We start from the raw sequence: 22119 nt of genomic DNA on the forward strand, positions 1-22119 counted from the left end.
AATACGTGTCTTAATAAAAACAAACAAGCTCTCCATAAAGAATATGCTATATTTTTATAATCAATAGATCTTAAAAACATCTTTTTAGTGCAAAGATTAATGTCCACTGCCCTGAGAATATTAAGGCATATTGCAACTTTGTTACACTGTATATTAATCTCATGCATCACACTGCATCAAAAACAACTGAAAACAACATTTAGAACGATCCCTAAAATAATGTTTGCATTAGAGTTACCATGTGCTGTATAAGTAACTATGCAGGGATATTTCCCTTGGGCTGCATGCTGTTCATTCTTACCTCAATCTCCTCTTTATACTTGAGCAGAGGAGCCTCCATTATGTTGCGCAGCTTGAATGTTTCACTTTCCACCTCAAAAGTATGCCCAGTCACCTTGGCACAAATCAGGAAGATTTGGAAATTAGTGTCTACTCATTCCAAATATAAAATCAATTATTACCATCATCATTGCTAGTAAATCAGTATAACAGCTTTAATAATGACTGGTAACTGCAGTGGTATGTGTGTGGCCTTGTTTCACTGACCTCAGTAATTCTCTTCCAGTGGCGCGTCATCATAGCCTTGTTAGTCATGAGTTCCAGCAGGGGGCAGCACTCGCTGAATTCATCAATTGTTTTCTTCAGGTCCATGAAAGCCTGCCAGTCCTTCAGAGCACGAGGCAGCTTGCGACACCTGGTAGTGAAAGGATACAATCCTCAACAAACTCATGGCTTATTCTCATCTTTCAAACTATAAACTCTACCCGAAACACAGTCCAAAAGCTGCACGTCTTTTTGAGGTGCTCACGCACCAACACTGGAAATTTTAATAGCGTCTTTTAACTCTTCTGACCACTCAAAACGCTACACACTACACGCCATATTCATCCAATCACACACATTCAGACACTGATGGCAGAGGTAGCCATACAATGTACCAATCTGCTCATCAGGGTGTGATTATTGCTATGTATATGTATGTTGTATATATGCATGTATGTATGTATGTATGTTTATGTATGTTAAGGTGTCTCGGAGCTATTTGAGCTCCCCTAACCCTATATAAATAAAATATACTATTATTATTATCTAAATCTCATTCGCACAACGTTGGCACAGCCTTCTGGAGCAATTTGAGGTTCAGAATCTTGCCCAAAGACAATTAACATGCAGACTGGAAGAGTCACCTCTTAAGCCACAGCTGCACCTGCACAGTAACACAGTATACCAAGCCCAACACAACCTCTCTAAAACTTAAAGTATTAAAGTATTTCAGCGAGAGGAAAGATATATCCTGTCGCCTTCAGTGCTCAAAACTAACCTGCAGCCATTTGCAACCATTTTGAGAAATTGGCAACCAATTCTTGGCCTTTGGTCAGCGGCAACCACTTTTTAACATATACAAAATAGGACAGCTTACAGCAAAACGTGCACCCCAAAATAAATACTTTTTAAATAGTTGTTGCATAAGTGATATTCATACATTTCTGTTTCAGTCAGAAGCAGATAATGCTGCAAACCACAAAGCCCTGCTTCTTCATCTCTTACATCAAGTGACTGCTAACTGCTTACAGTCTTCAACTAGTTTCACGCCGTCAGGGGAACATAAAAGTGGAGACATATTAAAAACCTTTTACTTCTTGATCGAATGCATTCTCAGAGCTTTGACATGTGCACAATAAATGAGCCTGTGAGGACAGAGTGCAAAGACGGACGAGGATGGAAATGGTGAAACTGAAATTCTTCTGAGCATTCATGCAGTGCTTACATGAGCTTCTCATTTCATGAGATGAAGGTTGGTGGGACAGAGTGATTACAATAATTGTTATTCTTAATTTACTTAGCTGGTCTCATTGCTATGTACGAAAGCCACTTTTTTGGGATTAATCAGTAAAACAGCTTCTCGTCTGAGTTCTGTTTAGTCTAGGTTTGCTTGTTCCAGTTCAGTAGAGGGGGCATGATATGTCCTGGAAGTGTCACACTGTCCCATTTACTTCCAGTTTAGCTCAGGTCAGCACAACTCAGGATAATTACTGATCAATTAAATTTACATAAAACGCACTGCAGCATATCTTGGCCTGTTACCACCACCTGTTGAATAGTGTGACTCCATTGGCTGTGTATCACGTCAACTGTGTGCAGCAACAAGATAAACAGAACGAGGACCCACTAACAGGTCTAAAATTCCACTGTGAAACGTTAAATGTAGTATTAAGATTTATGTCACATTAAATAAACTGTCTAACCTTGTCTGAAAGTCCAGCAGCTCATTATTGATCCTCTCAATGTGGATGTCAGCCCAGAGGATGTCATAGTAACCATTTACTGTTTCGATGACATTGTTGTAAAGGCCATACAACTTCTGCAGCAGAGCCAGCTGCTTCCTAATCTCCAACAGCTGGGGATGCTGGGTCACAGGAAGCCCAAACAGCTCCTCTCCACCTGTGTAAGTGATGTATTTCCTGAACAGGTTGTCAAATCGATTCTGAAGAGAAGAAGAATGGCCACAAAATATCCCAAATCAGAACAATAGAAAAATTAAAATCATATAAAATGTGTGATCCCCCATGTATGTATATTTCACACAGAGAAAAAAAAGCAAGCAGAGTTCTGTCATTTTGCAAAAAAACGTCACATAAAATTATCAAAAATACCATCCCTCTTTGAACAAAAACATCTAAGATTTGTGGGGAACCAGTCAATTTTCAGACCCCAATTACAAACACACTGACAGGCAGACTTAATGCTGAACTTAATTATCATGCCAAACCTGGAACATGATGAGTCTGTCACTGGCATCCTGAGGAGCTAACCCCACCACCATGGGGCCATCCTGAAGCAGAGAGGAAAAAGTAAGTCTGTGGGTAAATCCAAAGTCATTTAAATGCATCCAAGTTTCCCTCGTGTGCTTTTCCTTACATCTTAGTCCCTCCCACTGAAGACGTGATGAGAGATACAATAAAAAGAGAGAGAGGAATCAAAGAAGCCGGAACTGCCATCTGAAGCAAGGTCAGTTTCTGATCAGCTGTCAGTCAGCTTTAACAGCTATGTAGCCATTTTTTATGGTTTGTATTACTTGCACATATATACACTGTCTAATAATAATTATACTAATAATGGTGCAGAATTACCACGACCAGCGCAGCAGTGGGTATTTTTTTTTATCTCTATATGTTTACTTTACAATGAGTTTGAATTAATGTGCAGATGTTTTACCATTTTTTAGAAAATGTATTAGCTCAAAAGTGATGTAAAAGAACATGCGCATAGTGACGTGCATTTGTGATATTTCTTTACCTTGTCGTATTCCTGGTAAAAGTGTTGACAGTCGTCCAGGAAGGTCCCTACATTGTTGACCAGCTCTCCTCTGAAGTTGGGCTGCAGGGCAACCAGCTCATTCTGTACCTCTGTGCTGCGGGACAGCAGCTTCTCCCAGGTGTATCGCAGTGTATCCACCTTATCAGCCTCCTCTTTTGCCACTAACAGCTCATATTTATGAAGCATGGCATAGGACTCCTGTAAGGCCAAAAAAAAAAAGTTTTTCACCTGACATCTCCAAATATTGGCAAATCATATAAACATCATCGCGTTGACAGTTAACAAAACATTTACATAAAACGTGTAAGAGTTTCAAATCTTGTATTTCCTCTACACTGCCATTGCTTTTAATACAGGAATCATCAGAAATACTTCCATAAACATTATTCAAATACATTACTTTGAACCCTTCTCACTATATACACTCCTAAAACACTCAACACTACTGAAATGCTCTCATGCCCACCACTTAAAACATATATTCCTATTACCACAGTGTGCATGTGTGTTAATGGTAAGGAGATCAGCAGCTACCGTGCTTTGTGAAAGACCTGATTTACCTCTACGGGACCAACTTGAAAATCAATAGATATCTGGTGCTCCCTGATCTCCTTGAGTGCTGCCATGGCGATGCGGATGTCATCCAGGTCTTTGATCTGCCGATTCAGTTTCTTTCCTGCTTCATCAACAAAAGTGAAGATCTGCTCCATGTCTGAGCGATAATTCCTGTTACAGAACAGTCCGTAATCCACCATCCAGTTCTTGGTTTCAGCAGTGAGGGACATCTTCAGGTCCGCTGTACAAAGAAATAAATGTGAGCATGCAGAGATCAGGGATGGATTGGCTTGAAGTCAATTTTATATTTCTGGGTGGTGTAAGGTTTTTCTTTATCGGTAATGAAGACATATTTATAAGAGCTATAACTACCAAAGACAGGCAGTAACGATTTCAGCAAAGTATTGCAACTAAATCTAACCTGTGAATAAAGCCAAGGCTCCTACAGTAATGTACTCTGGTTCAGCATTTATTTCCATCTCCAGATCCCGATAGAAAAGAATCTGGCTCTCAAACTCTGACAGCAAGGGACTGCCCTGGGTGAATCTGTAAAACAGTAAAAAAAGAAAAAAAAAAGGCATTGACATGATGGTTTCTAATGTTTGTACTGGCAGTAACTTGATGCATAGAAAATAAAACTGTTAGTTCTCAGCGGTAAGAGTCAGATATGAATATCAGTCATACTCCACAGCGCAGACAATGGCCTAGCGACACGGTTTATCATTCTAGGTTGGTGGAAAAACACTCTGGCGTGTTTGTATTTATTTAAATCAATCACAATCATCAGCAGGAAGGGAAGCCAATTATAATCCCAGCAAGGTACATCCCCGGAGCCAGATTGTTCAGTAATCATACTTGCGCATGGTGTCTTCACGGTCCTTTCTCCAGATGTGATGGTAGCGGCTAAAACGGTCCAGAGCAATCATCACTTCCTGTACAATAATACAAAACAGGAGCTACATAAGAAATAGGAAGCACTAAAAATGGAATACTTGGATTTTGTATATGTACATGTATATACACGTAAAATAAATATAAAACAGAAATAATAGAGCTATTTAAAAAACAAACAGACAGTATAGTATAGCTTAGATTCTGGTCAATTTGGAAAACGTCTATATGCACCTTTAATTTGTATCGCTTTGTTCTGTTGAGGGTTAGGTCAGTTCTATAGATGTTTTGCTTCATTGAAATGTTCTTGTTGGAATTAAAGGGTGTGTACCTTTTTGGTGGAGCTGATGGAGGTGCTGAGAACAGACACTAGTTTCACTATCTCCTTGTTCTCAGACACACTCTTGTAGTAGTTTCTAGCTTGGAATGGGATAGCCTGGATCACAGATGCTGAAATATCTGAGGTGCTACCGTCTGAAAAAGTAAAGAGTTTGGAGAAGGGATGGGAATGATGGTAAGAAACATTATAAACAGATGGAGAGAATCCCTTATTTATAATTATACATCAGCACAGGATTATACAGAGAGTTGGAATCTTGGTTGAGTCAGGCAGCTACAGGTGTGGACACTGGGGAGTGACTCAATCATAAAATGCCTATTCATGTTTCTAATGTCAGTGGGTGCTTTAAATATCACATTACCTAAAGTCATTACCACTTTCAGATTTATATAAACTATGCTCTGATTCTAAGGTGTGAATATAAAAAGATCATACTCATATGATCCTATTCCATCAGCATGCCTCTATCTAATCCTGGGCAGATGTGGCTTTGCTCTGCTGATCTGTGAAATTAAGGAGATCTTATTATCAAGTGACTGTGGTGCCGAAGCTAATGATCAATGTTCTGGACTGCAGGTTGGAAACAATAAGGATAAATCACTCTGAAGTCAGTTCTGAGCTGTTTAACTGCTGCGGATAAGTTAGGTGAGGCGTCTCATACCAGCCAGGCTCCTGTATGTTGTTGCCCCGTCCTCTGATTCACTCTCAGAACTGTCCTGTTTCAGAGCCGCCATCCGTCTTTCATTCATTTTTCTCTGCAAAAGGGAAAACAGATGTAGTAGAAGAAAGACTTTGGGGTTAACTATGGGATCATAAAATGATCAGTCCAGAAAGATTAGCTCTTAGTTACATCTTTGTCACACAGTTTCTTCTTTCTGAAACAGATCAAACCTACCTTAGAGATTCTTTCTTTACTCCATTGGCTGACTCCTTTGCTGACACTGACTACACACTCTACAGCCCGGTTTAGAGCCTGTTGGACCTCCTCAAGTGCTGGAAACATGGCGATGTTGGGGATGGAGAGGGTCACATTGACTCTGAAGATTGCCTGCTGACCGCTGCTTTTTCCATGACTGGGTGAGTCACTCTCAGCTACAGGGTGAGAGAAGAGTAGCTCTGATGCATGGTATGATTCAAAGATGGGCATTTTATAAGCTTAGTGGGAAGAACAGGTAATAATCAACCTCACAAGCTAGAATTCAGCTGACGAAGGATAAGCCATTGAAACAAAAGTATTTATATGAAATATTTTTGATATTTTTTGGGGTTTTATCAAGATGAGCACAAATACTGAGAGCAGCAAAATGGTTAAACAAGACCCACCTAAGAAATGCATGAGTGAGGAGGTGTGGATGCGCTTGCGTAGCATCTCCAGGGTGTTGCGTGTCAATCTGAGCAAAGCATCCACATTGCGGTGGTTGAAGTAGGAGAGCAGCTCCTGGGCTTCCTCCTCCATCACTTCCATCAGGTCTCTCTTCTTCTTCCTCCTCACCAAGGGAGAGGAAGGGCCAACGCTAGCAGGAGGGAGCAAGGTGTTTCTAGAGAAGAGACGGCCCTCTGAGCGACCTTCATCTTCACCTGAGATGGAACAGGTGACACATTTAAGGTAAACTTAAACCTCCTTACAGCTCTAACATAGCAAATTCAAGTAAAAAACTCCTTTCATGAGTATAGATTCAAGATTCAAGATTCAAGAAGCTTTATTTATCCCGAGGGAAATTATTGTGCAACAGTTTCGATACAAAGGCGGAAAAGGATCAGAGTAACAATAAGCATAAACATAAATCAAATCAAAATAAAGCTAACGTCAGATAAATCAAGCAATGAACCAAGTGTGACAGAGTGCAACAGACGTCGTGGTTAAGCGCAGGTATATACAATATACAACAATACGCAGCGTGCAGTTTAGCAGCAGATTGAAATAAAATAAGTACAAACTAAATAAGTGAGAAGGAGCGATAAGTTATAAGTGTTAAAAATGTTAAAAATGTAGCAGCATGTCCTACAGAACTAAGTGACAGTATGGCACAGTGGAGTGTAGCAGCATTTCGTACTTAAGTAAGTTACAGTAACCACAGTGAAATGTAGCAGCATATTATATATATATATATAGTATATGGGCTTCGATCACCTTGCACATCATCTTTAAAGAAGATGAAAGTTAAACTAATAAAGTTCTAACAGAGTGTGGCCTTAAGCCATGCCCTTTCTATTCTTAAACACATCTGTTCTGATGTTCTATTCGACATTAACCTTCTTTCTCCTTGTAACTCCTCCAAAATGACTTGAAAATGGTGGATCGCTTGAATCATTTGGCTCAATTCTAAAAGAGAAGATATGCGAGACATTTGGACAGTGCCTGTGTACTCCATGGTCTAGACTCTGCACTTTATCTGAAAATCATTTTGCACTTTGTAAATCGTTGTTCTCTTTTAACTTATTGTTTGTAAACTGTCACTTTATCATGTAATGCTACTATGACGTGTGCTGCTTCCTTCTTGGCTAGGTCGCCCTTGTGAAAGAGATCCTGATCTAAATGGGTTTTTTATCTGGTTAAATAAAGGTTAAATGAATAAATAAAAATAAACTTCCACTGCACCTCATCATATCCCATTCTATCTGATTCCAAAAGGAAAGCGTTAGTATACCTTCAGTGTCAATGTGGTCCATGGTCTTGCTCTCAGCGCAGCTTTCTTCCTCAACCTTCTCCATCTCCTCTTTCTGGTTGTGGTCAAACTCCAACAGCATGTTGATCAGTTCATTAGCAGCCTCTTCCACTAGTGAGCTCTTAGTGTGGAGACTCTGGGCCTGTCTTATGCACAGGTCCTATAGAAATATGTATTTGCATGGATATTAAATATGTTGCAATGCACTGCAGCATAGCATTAGCTCTTGGATTGCACCAGGGCCCCCTCAACCATAATAAAAAACGCTTAAAAAACACTAGATTTATTTTTCTGCATACCAAGGGCAGATGAATAAAAACATGAAAATGACATGAACACATGAGCACTCTGTCCTACACATTTATTTTCAATTTAATTCTACATACAGAACTGTGATGATGTTATCTGGGCACACAATAATGTCAGCTTCAATTACTGTCAGTGATTTCTAGACAGTCGTAGATATCCCATAGCATGGGGTGAGATTCCCATAAGTCATTATGTACTTAACATCGCTGTGTTATATACAGCTAGTTTTTCACATATCAACTTTGTTGTGATAATTTAGCAGCTATTCCATCACTTAATAAATCCTGATTGGTGACCGGTGGCCTTGACTGCTAATGAGCCACTTTGTGCTCATCCATAAGCAGTGTCACAATAAGTATACTATCCTTAATAGAGGGCATATTTATTTATAGATGTTGTACAAAATTCACCCTTAATGTAATCAATATCAATAAAATATTAGGGGAATATGCAGGTTATAAGGGTTATTATTTGAGAAGAAGTATTTTAGCATTGGAGTGTTAAATGGATTAGAGCCCCTATGTGTGTTATAACATTTCTACGTAATCATAGAACATCTTTCGAATTATAGTAAGCAGGGTGGGGGCTGAGAGTGAGTATTTACCCTGGTAGTCTGAACAAATTCCTCACAGGTGACTGGTTCATCCTCTGGCAAAACACAAAGTGTGGATCCGCTCAACTCCTGCAGTACTGCGTCTATCCTAAACTCCACCAGGTCGTTCACCCTGTCCATCAACAGCTCCAGGTCAACTGGAGAAACATTAGAAAGAGAGAAACACAGACCGACAGAAGGGCGGAGAAAGAAGTTGGCAAGCATTCGAGGAAGGGGAGAAGAGAGAGAAATGTAGAAGAAGAAGCAAAGAAATGGATAAAGAGAACATGCAGAAGGACAGCATACAGTATGTGAGAGAAACTTATGAGAACACACACACATGCATGAACAGCGAGTACACAAGGAATCAGTTGATGTAAATCTTTTCAGGTGCTGTCAGTGCAGAGCTGCAGGATGTCTAATATGTCAGCATGAGGGCCACTGTTCTCACTGTTTTTTTTTTGCTTACCCAAAGCCTTGTCAATGCGGCCAAGGTACTTGTCTATGTTCAGAGATGTCCAGTTGATGGAGGTCAAACCCGGCTGTATAGCCTCATCCACCTGTCAAATCAGTGATGTAGGCTATGATGATGCATTTTGTACAGTAGCTGTTGTGCAAAGCCAGTCTCAGTTTGTTAGAGATTCACAAGTCACATGTTAGCAGAAAGCACATTTATTTACAATATATATATATATATATATATATATATATATATATATATATATATATATATATATATATATATATATATATATATATAATGTTAAAGCAGCTCCGCCGTAACTATTGTACATATAGTATATCTAGTATTTTGACTGAATGTGGGCTATCCAGTATTTCATTAGGAAAAAAAATCTGAGAAAATTTAAATAATAATAAGTTCTTTCCCATCTCGCATTTTTGAAAATGAATGACAAAACCTCATTATGTTGTCTACAGTTATTCACTGTATTTGATCAAGTCATCCAGAAGTTCAGACATTAACAATATTTTTTCCCTGTGCACATCCAAACCTTTCAGCATTAAATGTTAAATAGAGATTCACTTTTGACACCTGGTGCAGGAGTGGTAAAACAGTTTTATTGTCAAATAATGGAGATGAACAGTTTGACAACATTGAAAGGTCAAGTTTCAGAAGTGTTTTTCATGTTTGTATGCGTTATTATTTTGACAGTTATAATATGCAAACAGAATTAATTTAACTTAATTAAGTGCAAGTGATGCTAGCAAAAAGTTAGCTAACCTCATTCTTCTGAATGGTGTTTTATCCAGTGAAAAACTAATCCAGCCTGGGGTAATATAGGAAACGAAATACCCAGCCTATGCTAGTCTACACATGAGTTTAGTTGATAACATACATCATCAGTCAACTTGGCCACAGCTTTCAGAGCCCTAAAATGTTTTGTATATAATACAGTGATAGAACTATTATGCATTATTGAATATATTAATTAATAAAGAGAGCAAAAATGTATGAATGAGTCAAAAAGTTGTAAAATAATTTAATATTGTATTTAGATCATGGGCAGTTACTTTTATTTAGCATTATATTACTAACAAATGTATGAATATCACAATCTAATAAATGAATGAATAAATCACATGCAGGATGTGGGCTGTAGTCATAATGCAACTTGAATTATAACAAAACCATGTCTTACCTTGGCTACATGCGGCATGGCCAGCTGTTCAAAAGCACTCTGAATCTTCGCCCGTACTCTGGTGTTCTCACTCAACATTAACTGGAAGGGTAAAGATATTATTACAGTTTGTGTATTCACTCACAGCATTGTTGTACTGATTTGCTCAGTGTAGAATTGAAATTATCTATTTTAGTAATGTAACTTAAACTTAAACTTAAACTTAAAGTAATGTAAGTTACTTGTGTGGGGGCTTCTAACACAAATATGACAAAGGATATTGTCCAACTGTGTACAGAAACATCCACCTGTAATTTGTTGTAATTCTTTTTCAGAGTCTCCTGTTTCTGCTGCAACACAGCAGCGAATGGTGGGATCTCCAAATTCATCCTGGTCATGCAGTTCGCCTCCCTGATCTGGGTCAGAATCTCTTGGTCAAAGTTCACAAACAGCTCCCCGGTCTCTGGAGACCTGACCAGCAATGAGGCCTGCAGGCCTACCCGGGCATCCTCCATCTGGGCAAGAGGTATCATGGTGGGTTGGGTTGTTTAGGGAGGGTTGTGAGAAAGGAGAGGTGAGAGGAAAAGAGAAAATGGAAAGGAAAATTAGACCGAAGGCCCTAGGTGTGGATAAGAGTAGTACATGCATGTTGTATATGCATGCTTGCTTACTGGTAAAAAAAAAAAAAAAGCCCAACCACATTACACCAACTCAACTTTAGCCTCACTCCACTGGCTCCTTGTCCGCTTCAGGATTGATTTAAAACTTTTGTTATTTGTTTTTAAAGCTTTGAATTTACCTTTTTCATCCAGCTGTGATGGTAGAGCATCTCAAATTCCAACAGGACCCTTGCTACCCTGTTAAAGTTCCTGATGATCCTCTTTGCCTCTGGTGTGGAAAGCACACTCGGATGCTACAGGGTTAGAATAGTACTATGTAACTTCCAAAGAAAAAAACCTTGAAAGTTCTACTGTAAATCAAAAACAACACCTATACCCAGCAAATAGCATTGTATAGAGACAGAAATGTAATATTACCTGTTGAAAGAGATCCATGGGACCCTGGATCCTGCTGGACAGCTGCCGAGCCCACATGATACGGCCTGCCACAAGGGGCAAGTCCCGACCAATGGGGGGATCCAGCTTGTGCTTCATGTAAATACGGGACACCATTTCAATGTCACGGCCATAATTTTGCAGAATGCGCTGGTACTTATCGTCAATACCAAGGTCTGGGATGCCCAATCTGTTTTTAATGTGTCCAAAAATAAAAGTAGTTAATAGACAACCACTGTTAGAAGACTTAAATAAATAAGATGTGAATATAATGAACATTATAAATCGGAGGGCTCGAAAAAAGCAATCTGATTGGTTGTACCATGATATAATTCTCATATATCACAGCTATGACATCCAATTCCTTGACACAATTCTATATAACTCTGTTTTCATCTTCGTATACAGTGTAGGGCCTTTAACTTTAACTTGCAGAAGATTTCAACATATTTATAAAGTTATTGGTTAGTCTTGTTTTTTACTGCAGGTTTGTCAGTGACATGGTGGCAACAGATTTTTAGGTGAAGCTAACCCTACATGTTCACGGACGTAGTAGCTAAATCTGTCAATGGAAAAATATATTTTTTAGTAGATATCTTAGTTAAAACAATATTGTGTTAGCTAATTAGCTGGTAGGATAGAGAATTAGCATTTTTCTGTGCTTAGGGCCAGACTGAGAAATACTTGTTTAGATGAACATGCATGGGATGATACAGAGTCCTAAAATAATGAGTTACCTTTCAAACTTCTTCAGGACATTCAGAGCTCTCTCAGTATTTTGAATCTTTTCAAAGGTGCTATCCATGAAACTCTTCAGCTGATTCTGGAGGCACAAAGACCGATGTCAAAAAATATTTACAAAAGAGACAGTAGAGTGGAACTTTCCATCCAAATCACCCCCCCTCCCAAAAAAAGGTAAATGCTGGGCCTGTTATGATCCTGTTTTATTTTGTAATGTTGTGAGTCATGTTCCTGGTTTACTTTGAATTACTCTCCACTTTTGCCCTGTCTTCTCTTCCTGTCTGTGATTATCTCCCTTGCCCTGATTTTTTCCATCGGGGGGTTGCCCTCCCCAGCTGTGTCTTGTCTGTGATGGGTCTTGTCTATTTACTCTGGTTCTCTTTTGTTCCCTGTCAGTTTGTTGTTGTATTTATGGTTTGTAGCTCCTTGCGTTTCTCCTTGTGCCTGTTTTTGGATGGAATTAAATCAGTTTTTTCCTTAAGTTCTCCTGTGTCTCGCCTGCTGCCTGCATTTTGGTCCTGCTCTCAGTTAAATCTTTGACAGAATGATCTGACTACAATGAACCTAGCAGAGCGGCGCATATTTCACCAGAAGGTGGCCAAATTTGACAACACTGCGGAGAGACTAATTTTGTCTGGACAACATCAGCGAGCGCATTTCTCAGAAGAAATATCAGCAGTGTTGTGGTTAAAGGAGAGGCCTTGGGTGAGCCATTTTTGTTCTTATCTGGATATTTTGAAAGAAAAGCTCAAGTTTTTCCAATCTCCACGCTCTCCAGACCTTCACCGGGGTCTACTCACACCCAGCCAACCGCTTAAACCAATTTGCTAATTCGTTGTGTCTATAATATTTTACTTACATGAAGCTCAGAGGTGCTTTTGCAGAATTCTTCATAGTCACCATCAAAATCAGTCCTTCTCTGGTCTAGGAAACTGTAATGTTTTTTCTTCATGTTCAGCACAATAGCCTATCACACAAACAAACACAATAAGTTTTATTTTTAAACATTTTTCAGTTCTTAATGAAACGTGTCTCAAAAATGAGCATCACCACTTTGCTGCAGTCAAACCTGAGGTTATTCAAATGATTATTTAATCCCATTTCTTTGGCCAACTGTGTGTCATCACACTGATGTTGGAAACACACCATCTTAGTCTGGGAGTTAATCTGGGTTTTACAATAGCAAAAGGCAAACAAAGTGCATAATGGAACCACCAAATCTCAAAGATTACCATAAATAATGCATATACTGAAGAGATAACAGTCAAGTTCTTCAAAAGGAGATGTCTGAAATCTCTTTTAATCCAGTTAATCTGTGTGGCTACTTGGGCCATGAAAGGACTGTACAGCATGCAAAACATTTGCTAGCAAATTGCTGGAGAAAATAACTGAAAGACACAGGTGTAGCCACTCATGAACAACAAATGCTCGTTGTTCATGTTTCATGCAGTTAGTGTCCTCATATTGTTATGTGATATGAAGGCTGCAGTGGTTAAATGTCTATGAATATTACCACTGCATGATGTCAGATATGAAAATGGGCCATGCATTACTAAAGTTGAAGACTGTGGTGAGACATTACCTCCCATTTTCCCTGCATTTCTGCAGTCTGTACATCCAAGGAAGCAGAAACAAACAGATTCCAGACACATTAATATACTAATATAAAACATCTATACCATTTACCGTAGACATTGTGATGCAATTCAAGTGTTGTTTTGTATGACCCAAGGCAGTACAATATGATTATGTAACAAGAAACCAGGTCAAGCTATACATCCTGAAGCTTTTGGTTTAAAAAATAGAAAATAAAACTAACATTTGGAAACATGCTGTACTCATCTGAGCTGCACTACCACATTTATAATTAATGACTCGAGCATCAGTATCTCAACCTATAAAAGTGCTTCTTTAACGTATTTCTTCCTACTCATTTGCTGTTCATTTGCCATCCAATGAGATAATCCAATATCAATGAATGGCAGGCGAAATACAGGCTCAACTGGCTACAGGTGGCATTTCATCAGTAAATGGAGTGCCTGTCTGTGTTATCAAAAATGCCTTGACAACAATCTGATCTAACAATATACCCACTTGAAACCTGGTTGCCATGGTCTCCAGTCCTTCTATCTTAGAGTCCTGCAGGGCTGAGTAGATGGAAATGGTGCTGAACATTTCCAGGATCTTGTTGAGTCGTCGCTGGAATGTGTCAAACTTCCCAAAGATGTACATCTCACTGAAGTCAAACTGTCTTTCTGAGGGAGTCTGTTCCAGCTTGTCCTTGGTCTTATGAAAATACAGCTGGTATTCCTGGAGGACACAGTTCGAACCGTGACAAAACTGGTCACTTAAATTTTCACCTATCCATCATCACAAGGTGGTCACAGTGAAAAGTAACATTTCCTATATTATGAAAATGGCATTTCTCCACCTAGTACTGTACCATCATGTTTTATTTGAGACAACCTATGTGTATCTGACTTTCAACAACACTTCTGTGGCTTTTTCTACACAACTGTATTGTGTGGGAAAAGCCACATTTGATAAGAATGTAAACAAAGAGAAACTCAGATATTATAAATGATTGATATTATAAATGATTTATTCTACCAATAAGCAGTACCTGGTTTAGGTGGATGGCAGCTTTGATTTTGTCTGCTACAACTTGCTGAGGCTGGTCCCACAGTGAATTAGAGCCATTATTAGTGATGTAGGCCTTGCAGGCTGTGATCATCTGGTTTGTCACCTGGAGGTATTGATGGGTATAGTGAAATGAAGATATGAAGATATGCATTTGAATTCTTTGTTGACCCAAACGACTTGAGACTACACATGCAGCTAAAGTCATTAAATATTAGTGCACATATTTTCAAACCGTCAAAAGAACAATGAGTGAAATAGTGCTATAATGTTGTCCATGAAACATTCTGGTGTTTATATTCTGCTCAAACTAATGTTCATAAATATTTACTCTGAGTTAATGTAACAATGTCCTTAGTAAGCAAACATTGAATGTTTCAGTGGTGAATTTTATTAATCCATAAAAACATGACTATCACAGGTCACAGTGTTAAATGAAGACAATATCCAGACTGTAGGCAGCCAGCTTTGCTAAATCCCATTGTTGATTATGGTATAATCCACTTCATCATTGTTGCATTGTGCGGAATAGCAGCCGACTCTACCTTGACAAAAAGTGATGTGATCTTTTCTGATGTGTTGTAGTACCGAGAGATACTGTGAATCATCCTGATGGCATTGATCAGACCTGGGATTGCATCCACCATAGATACCTAGGGTGAAACAGAATTCATAGCTTCTGAGTGTGTACAACTTTTACACACATGGACATCCAAGATTTGTGTAACAGCCAGATACACAATTTGCATTTTCTTTTAATGCAGCAGACCACTTCATTTTCAATGAGATTTAAGAATGTTGCTTACAGGGTCACTGTTGTACAGAGGGTCACAAAACTTCTCCAGGCTGTAAAGGTACTTCACATTGTCTTTGGCCTCGTTGGCTGCATCAGTGATTCTGGTGTCAAGTTCCCGCCACGACTAAACAGAAAAAAATATATTGTTTTTATTAAATTGCATTTAATGTAAGGCTGTCACACTGAACATTAGAGTATTTAACATTTTTCATGAAATACTTGTGTCAAAACACAAGTACTGACCTTTATGAGTTTTGATTTGGCCATCAAAAGCACACCCAGTACAGCCCTGAGATCAGTGCTCTTAAGTTGATCCAGAAGGTAGTTGAAGCGAGACATTCGTTTCTTCCAGTGGTCCAGCTCAGCCCGAGGGCCAAGGTCATCAGCCTCCTTTCTCAGCTGGTCACTCTCGGCTAGCACCTAGAGAACAGAGCTAATTCATAGCTACTCACTGCATTATTCCTCCATTTATCCTTTGCTTTCCCTTAAATTTCACATATCCTATTTTGTTATTTTATTGTCGTAGCTTTGCATTCCTCCCCAACAGACCTTGAATTAATTGGGGTCATTATGTCAACATCAGAAAAATACCACTGAGAACATAACATTATTAAGTATTGTTTGCTTCTGAAATACTTTGTTCAGCCATACTTATAAATAAAATAACTATGATAAAATATATATGTATACTTTTCATCTGCCCTGCCACATGGCTTTGCTACTTTTGAGGATGCATTTGCTCCAGTTTCATGTAATATTTGGCACACATCCAAGTATTTGTTTTACATTTAACCTGTTCATCTTATGATACAAAACGCATTCAAACCATTACAACAAGTTTAGGGATAAATAATAAATGTGATACATTAGAGGATATTAACATCTTACCTGTTACCTAACATGTCTCACCTGTTCTATCTGTTTGATCCAGACTTTCATGCAGGCCTCTATCTTTTCTGTGGTCTCTGTGCTGTTGGCTGCTGCCATGTAGTCTGACGGGCCTTTCAGCACCCGCAAGTCAAATAAGTCACACTCTTTTAAGGTAACCTGGAAGCAAGCCACAGCATGGTTTATCTTTTCTGTAATGTCTACGATGTATTTTGTTTGTGCCTGTGTGTGCTCACACAATTGTCTCCGTAAAATGTATTTGAAAGAAGGCTCAAAGTCTTCAAGCGCATACTGTTCTAAGGAAACTCATTACGGTGATAAAAAGGGTTCACTATTGTTCAAATAGCTTTTATTTGTCTATAATAATTCAAATAATATGTTTTAGTGTTTTTGCTAAGCAACATATAGGTTCCTAAGTACTGGCATGGATGTGCTATCTGCTTAGTGCACAGGCATTTAAATTAGATTTTGATTGAAGTAAGGTGTTTCTTAATTTCTTCATTCTTCAACTGTTGTAAATTAAACTCACCTGTTAACAATCAAACATATCCTTGTTGTGCAACAGAGTCTGTTGCTTACCTTTTCTTGCAGGCTCTCTTGTGCTCCAGCCAAAACAGACACAAAACTTTCCAATGATGATATGAAGTCTTGTTTGACAGCCTGAGCCTGGGGACTGGTCAGCTCTCCCCAGCCGTGGTTCATCTTCCTCAGTGTGGGGATGAAGATCTCGGAGAGCAACTGCTCCACACTTTTTAAGAGACCCACTTCTGTTGTGTCTAACATATTGAAATTTACATCCTAGAAAGGAATAAAGGCACACACATGTGTAAACATCATTGCAAATAAAACAATGCAACATTTTACTGAATACAAGGGCTCAAAGGGTGACTAGAATAATTAATCTCAAAGGGTGACTGGTACATCCCATGATAGGGAAATCTGTTTTGACACCATCCACAGCCATTAGACGGCAGAAATAGCTGCCAGATAAAACTCAATGGTAAAAAATACATTCCCTTTATCCAGAAGGTCCTGCAGAAATGATAGGATAACTGCCAAAGGGCACTTTAATGATATGGTCAGACACCTACACTTGCCATGTCTGATTGTGAAGTACCCTGCTGGAAGAAGCCCTGGTGCTTTAAATAGTTTAAATGACATTCTGATGGAGGCCTTCTGAGCTCAGGGTGGTCCTCTCACAGTCTCACAGCTCTTTAATTTGCTAGATCTACTCCATTTTTGAGCAATAGGGAAAATAAGAGCAATACCTGAAATGGTCAGCATTAGATTTCTAACAGCACAGCTCTTGAATATAGCTCATTTATGTATTTTAATGCTTATCTAAAATCTAAAACTTGCTCGCCCGCACGCATACACACACACAAACACACACACACACACACACACACACACACACACACACACACACACACACACACACACACACACACACACACACACACACACACACACACACACACACACACACACACACACACACACACACACACACACACACACACACACACACACACACACACACACACACACACACACACACACACACACCCCTCGCTGTGAATATCTTGTACCAAACATGTCTGTTTATCAGTGTTGGTCTGTGCTGCTGACAGCAGGTGATCAGCAATAATCAATGAGAACAACCCATTGCATCAGTGCTATTGTCCCCCATTGTCTTGCTAACTCTGCATGGAAAGAAGCTGTCTTAGTTAAGGAAAACCATTCCTCACACAAACGGACTCAAAGAGAAATCCCTGCCAAATGGAAAGGAATCATCAATCCATTTGTCATTGGAAACTTGTATCTTCAGTTACAATGCAAATTCGAACTGTCTTTTTGTCATTAAAGTGAACTACATAACAGCGGGCCCCACAGTAAAAAATAAATAAATAAATAAGTTCAACCTGTAAATCATGACTACATTCTTACATTTCCAAAAGGTTACAAAGTGACTCACTCTGTGTATGTTCTCAGAAGTGACTGCCTTAGAAATGTTTGCTCTGGTGAAGAACACACACACTCCAGTCAGCGCCACATCGTTCCCGTCTGTCACAAACACTTTGGACTTCTTGCTGCAACCAGGCTGCTGGGCAACAAGCTGAGAGGGCGCAGAGGCTGCTGCTGCCGCTGTTTCAACATAGAAACAACACAAGGTATCATCACATCACAGCTTGATTCCTTACTGCAGTCCTGATACTGGGAAATTTGCATTTTAATTGAATTATAATTGATTTTGGAGACCTGCACAATTATAATACTGCTCATACTGTGATTGCTGTGGCAGACATACTGTATGTTTATTCACACAGGGGCAGACCCTAAATTTCCTGTGCTACCAACAATTAAATAATGTCCACATATTTCTTTGTTTCTTTTTTGACATGGTGAGTGTACATTTTTACTTTACCTGCTTCAATTGGCTCAGTGTCCTGATAGTAGAACATGAGGTGTGGAAGACCCGCGGCCACAAAGAATTGCTCCATGCGCTCAATCTAAGATAGATGAAAAGAAAACTTAAAATCTGACACAAGTCTCCCAAACAGAGATATATTGTTGTAGGGTTTAAGCACTTACTCTAAAAGTGCTTACTGTAAATGCTGCCACACCTATTTCTTACATTTTTAAGGTCGATGTGGTTTTCTACAAAAAAAATGTGAAAAGCAGGGTACCTGATTTCCCTCCAGTATGGCATCTTCCACATCAGATTTCTCCAGTCCCAGGCATGAAGCCACAATGCTGAGGATGTAGTCATGTCTTCCATCCAGCTGGGCACGCTTAGCTTCACGTTCCTCTTTCAACTTTTGCTAAACAAAACACACAGACTTTAATTATTCATAGTAAGATGGGATGGTGAGTACATAAAGGACCAAGTACATAAAGCCATTAAATCATATTTCACATACTTGGCATGTAGTCAGACTGTTGTAAAACTTTTTCTCAGACATCATTTGAATAAGTCCACTCAAAGAAAAAGAACCACAACGAGCAGTAGAATGTAAAAAAACAAAAAAACAATCCTCAGTATACTATCGATGCCCAGTATCCATCTGTACTTTGTGTGTAGCTCCACACAAGAACTAAAGAAATTTCCTTCAATATTTCCAAATGTACATCCTTTTTCATCCTTCTACTTTTGAGAAAAGCTTTAATTTCTCTCCTCAGTCTGCATTTACCACCCAAAGTTCAGGTTTCTTTGAATGGAACGACAAACAACATGGCCAGTTTACAACAGGCTATGGCTTGCATTTAGGATGGTGAGACAGTAACATCAACCACAAAGGGTTGCCAGGTTACACTGCTTAGTAACACAGGAACAGGGTCAGCAAATAAATTACATGAAACCTGGTGTTGCGTAGTATGCCAGCTGCAGGGTGCAATTAAACGCTCTCATTACTCTTCCTTCTGTTTTTCTAGAATTTAAACAGGGGAGGACAGGAATAGATCTTTCTGGCTTATAATACTTTTTGCATTGACGTCACCATGGTCAGACTCTTTTAAAAAGGACCTCTTCTACAACAAAGCAGGAAACAACCAGCTGTGAGTGACCATGCCAAAAATAGAACACTTGAGAGCTAGCTTACCAATATGTTAAGACAATTATTGACAACTGGATTAAACTTTAACCCTAAGAATGATATATTAACTGATCCAGTTTCATCTCTTCATTCTCTCCCTTAGTCTGCTCTTTCTTCCTTGTATTTTAAGTGGCATCACCCTTGTGCAGCCTAATCCTTAAACAGTTGTGGGGTTTTTTCTCACCAACTGAAATTGGCAACTAAAGTCTGTAGTGATGTAACTGGACACTTAGGCTGTACATGCAGGCTCCCTGAGTCCTCATGGATGTATCAAGAATCAGATTGGACAGAATAAATGTGACAGATTTTGAGGGATAGATCAGACAGAACCCTAAAGCCTTAAAAGGAAAATATAAAAAGAAAATGTTAAATTCGAAAGATAGTAAGGATGACAGACATGAAGCAATGAAGGACTAAATTGATGAATACATGGTAAAAAAAAAACAAATACTGTTGAATAGATGTAGAGGGCTGACGGAAAAAAGGATACTAACTGAATTCCAAAAAAAGACAAATGGAGGAAGATTAGAATGATATGATTTATAGCTGTGCACAGGTGGGGGGGGGGGGTGATAAAAGGAAGACAAGAGGGTTGGGAAAACAGAGGAAAGATATGAGAAAAAAAAGGAAGAGGAAATAGAGAAAGGATGAACTATAGAAAAAATGTAACAAGATATTGTGACAGGTAAGGACGGACATGAGGAGAAGGCAGGAGAGCAAGAGGCAGAAGGCATGGACTTGCATGCAAAGAGAAAAGGGACAATTCTACTACACACGTCGGTGTGGTTTAGATTGAAGGTATTGATTCTTGTTAGTGAGAACCTGGGGATTTGGTCATGTGACGCCAGGGCGAGGTGGAGCATGCCAACAACCTCACAAGCTGTGTGTGTGCCAGCAAGGTTAGTGAGCTGCAGCCCAGCCTGTTAGCAGCTTTATAAGAGACCAGATAATAACCACAATGACATTTGAGTTTGCATAGTGAAACAAGGCAAATAACAAATAGCGCCCTCACACAGTGTACCTGCATCACCCACAACATCTGCACAATTATTAACTTTCTCAAAAACCATGGTAATATTTGCCAAGCAATAACAAAGTATATACAGGAACAGTGGCTTCAAGTCACAGGTCAAATCAACAGATAACAGGATGGTTGCTAAGCACAACAAAATTGCAGGCTTGAAAATTACCCTCACTTCACACACTTTCACACATTCCATTTACATTCCTTAGACTTAAAGTAAACTGAGAATAGAGAGAGACCTTTTGTAACCACCCAAGATTGATGCAACACTAGCATTTTTCCCAGTTTGTTGATCTAAGATCGATTGAGCTTCATGTTTGACTTTACAAATGAGAAAATATTCTGCAATGCTACCTGCAACATGTAATCCATGGGTTCGTATGAAATCTAACAAAAACTTATGCCCAATAATTTGTATAATATCCCACAGAATATGACAGAAACCGGTTTGTATGATGATGAAATGTGGATATGTAACACTGTGAAACAGCAACTAGGTGACTGTGACAGTTATGTGTAAGCACCAAACTACCATTACATATGTTTAAGTTAAGGCACCAAACAACTTGGTTAACATTAGAAGAAAAAGGTTGTTTGGCTTATTACTACCAGGTCACCAACTCAATTTCTCCGGCTGAAAGTCCTATCTTTTGGGAAACACCCACCACTCCTAACCCTCCTCTCCTTTATTGCTCCGGACAGAATTTCGACAGTAATAAATAGATGGATTACATAAAAATTAGAGTGCACTACTTTTCGTAGGTATATGCATGAAAAGTGAATGAGGACAGTCTGAATGCCGTGCAGATCGTGATTGATTTCCACACTTGATTTTTGTAACCCAAAACTGAAACTATGTTCAAATTGTACGGTCGCAGAATATTACAAAGAGACCTTCATGTGCAGTACATCTTCCAAATAAGTTTAAATAAACGACTAGAACTCTAATAATGAATCAGACCAACCTTGTTAAAGGGTACTTATCCTTATTTAGTGTATTACCTACAGTAGATGGTGGGCATGCCCCCAGTTTGAGGAAGCAGACGGGAGTACCAACACAGAAGCTAA

General features: G+C 39.1%; 1 protein-coding gene across 2 annotated transcripts in view; it reads right to left on the reverse strand.

The window, feature by feature from the left end:
- Positions 1 to 22119, reverse strand: part of dnah5 (dynein, axonemal, heavy chain 5) — a gene marked incomplete at both ends in the record, with an annotated part of 102329 nt that overhangs the window by 73370 nt on the left and 6840 nt on the right. Inside the window, 32 exons of one of the 2 annotated variants that reach the window (XM_083918950.1) lie at positions 302 to 394; positions 547 to 694; positions 2247 to 2485; positions 2771 to 2833; positions 3298 to 3516; positions 3879 to 4114; positions 4295 to 4419; positions 4729 to 4805; positions 5096 to 5238; positions 5766 to 5859; positions 6000 to 6196; positions 6428 to 6682; positions 7753 to 7930; positions 8684 to 8829; positions 9141 to 9231; positions 10333 to 10413; positions 10620 to 10826; positions 11111 to 11224; positions 11349 to 11556; positions 12104 to 12189; positions 12967 to 13074; positions 13690 to 13716; positions 14202 to 14417; positions 14731 to 14853; positions 15293 to 15400; positions 15554 to 15667; positions 15787 to 15963; positions 16453 to 16590; positions 17011 to 17229; positions 18410 to 18579; positions 18860 to 18944; positions 19122 to 19256. In XM_083918950.1, the coding sequence (XP_083775076.1) occupies positions 302 to 394; positions 547 to 694; positions 2247 to 2485; positions 2771 to 2833; positions 3298 to 3516; positions 3879 to 4114; positions 4295 to 4419; positions 4729 to 4805; positions 5096 to 5238; positions 5766 to 5859; positions 6000 to 6196; positions 6428 to 6682; positions 7753 to 7930; positions 8684 to 8829; positions 9141 to 9231; positions 10333 to 10413; positions 10620 to 10826; positions 11111 to 11224; positions 11349 to 11556; positions 12104 to 12189; positions 12967 to 13074; positions 13690 to 13716; positions 14202 to 14417; positions 14731 to 14853; positions 15293 to 15400; positions 15554 to 15667; positions 15787 to 15963; positions 16453 to 16590; positions 17011 to 17229; positions 18410 to 18579; positions 18860 to 18944; positions 19122 to 19256 (4620 nt within the window). The remainder of the gene's footprint in view (positions 1 to 301; positions 395 to 546; positions 695 to 2246; positions 2486 to 2770; positions 2834 to 3297; positions 3517 to 3878; positions 4115 to 4294; positions 4420 to 4728; positions 4806 to 5095; positions 5239 to 5765; positions 5860 to 5999; positions 6197 to 6427; positions 6683 to 7752; positions 7931 to 8683; positions 8830 to 9140; positions 9232 to 10332; positions 10414 to 10619; positions 10827 to 11110; positions 11225 to 11348; positions 11557 to 12103; positions 12190 to 12966; positions 13075 to 13689; positions 13717 to 14201; positions 14418 to 14730; positions 14854 to 15292; positions 15401 to 15553; positions 15668 to 15786; positions 15964 to 16452; positions 16591 to 17010; positions 17230 to 18409; positions 18580 to 18859; positions 18945 to 19121; positions 19257 to 22119) is intronic. The other variant, XM_083918951.1, reaches the window with a different exon arrangement.

The sequence above is a fragment of the Echiichthys vipera genome, assembly GCF_963691815.1.
Source record: "Echiichthys vipera genome assembly, chromosome: 8".
Lineage (NCBI taxonomy): Eukaryota > Metazoa > Chordata > Actinopteri > Perciformes > Trachinidae > Echiichthys > Echiichthys vipera.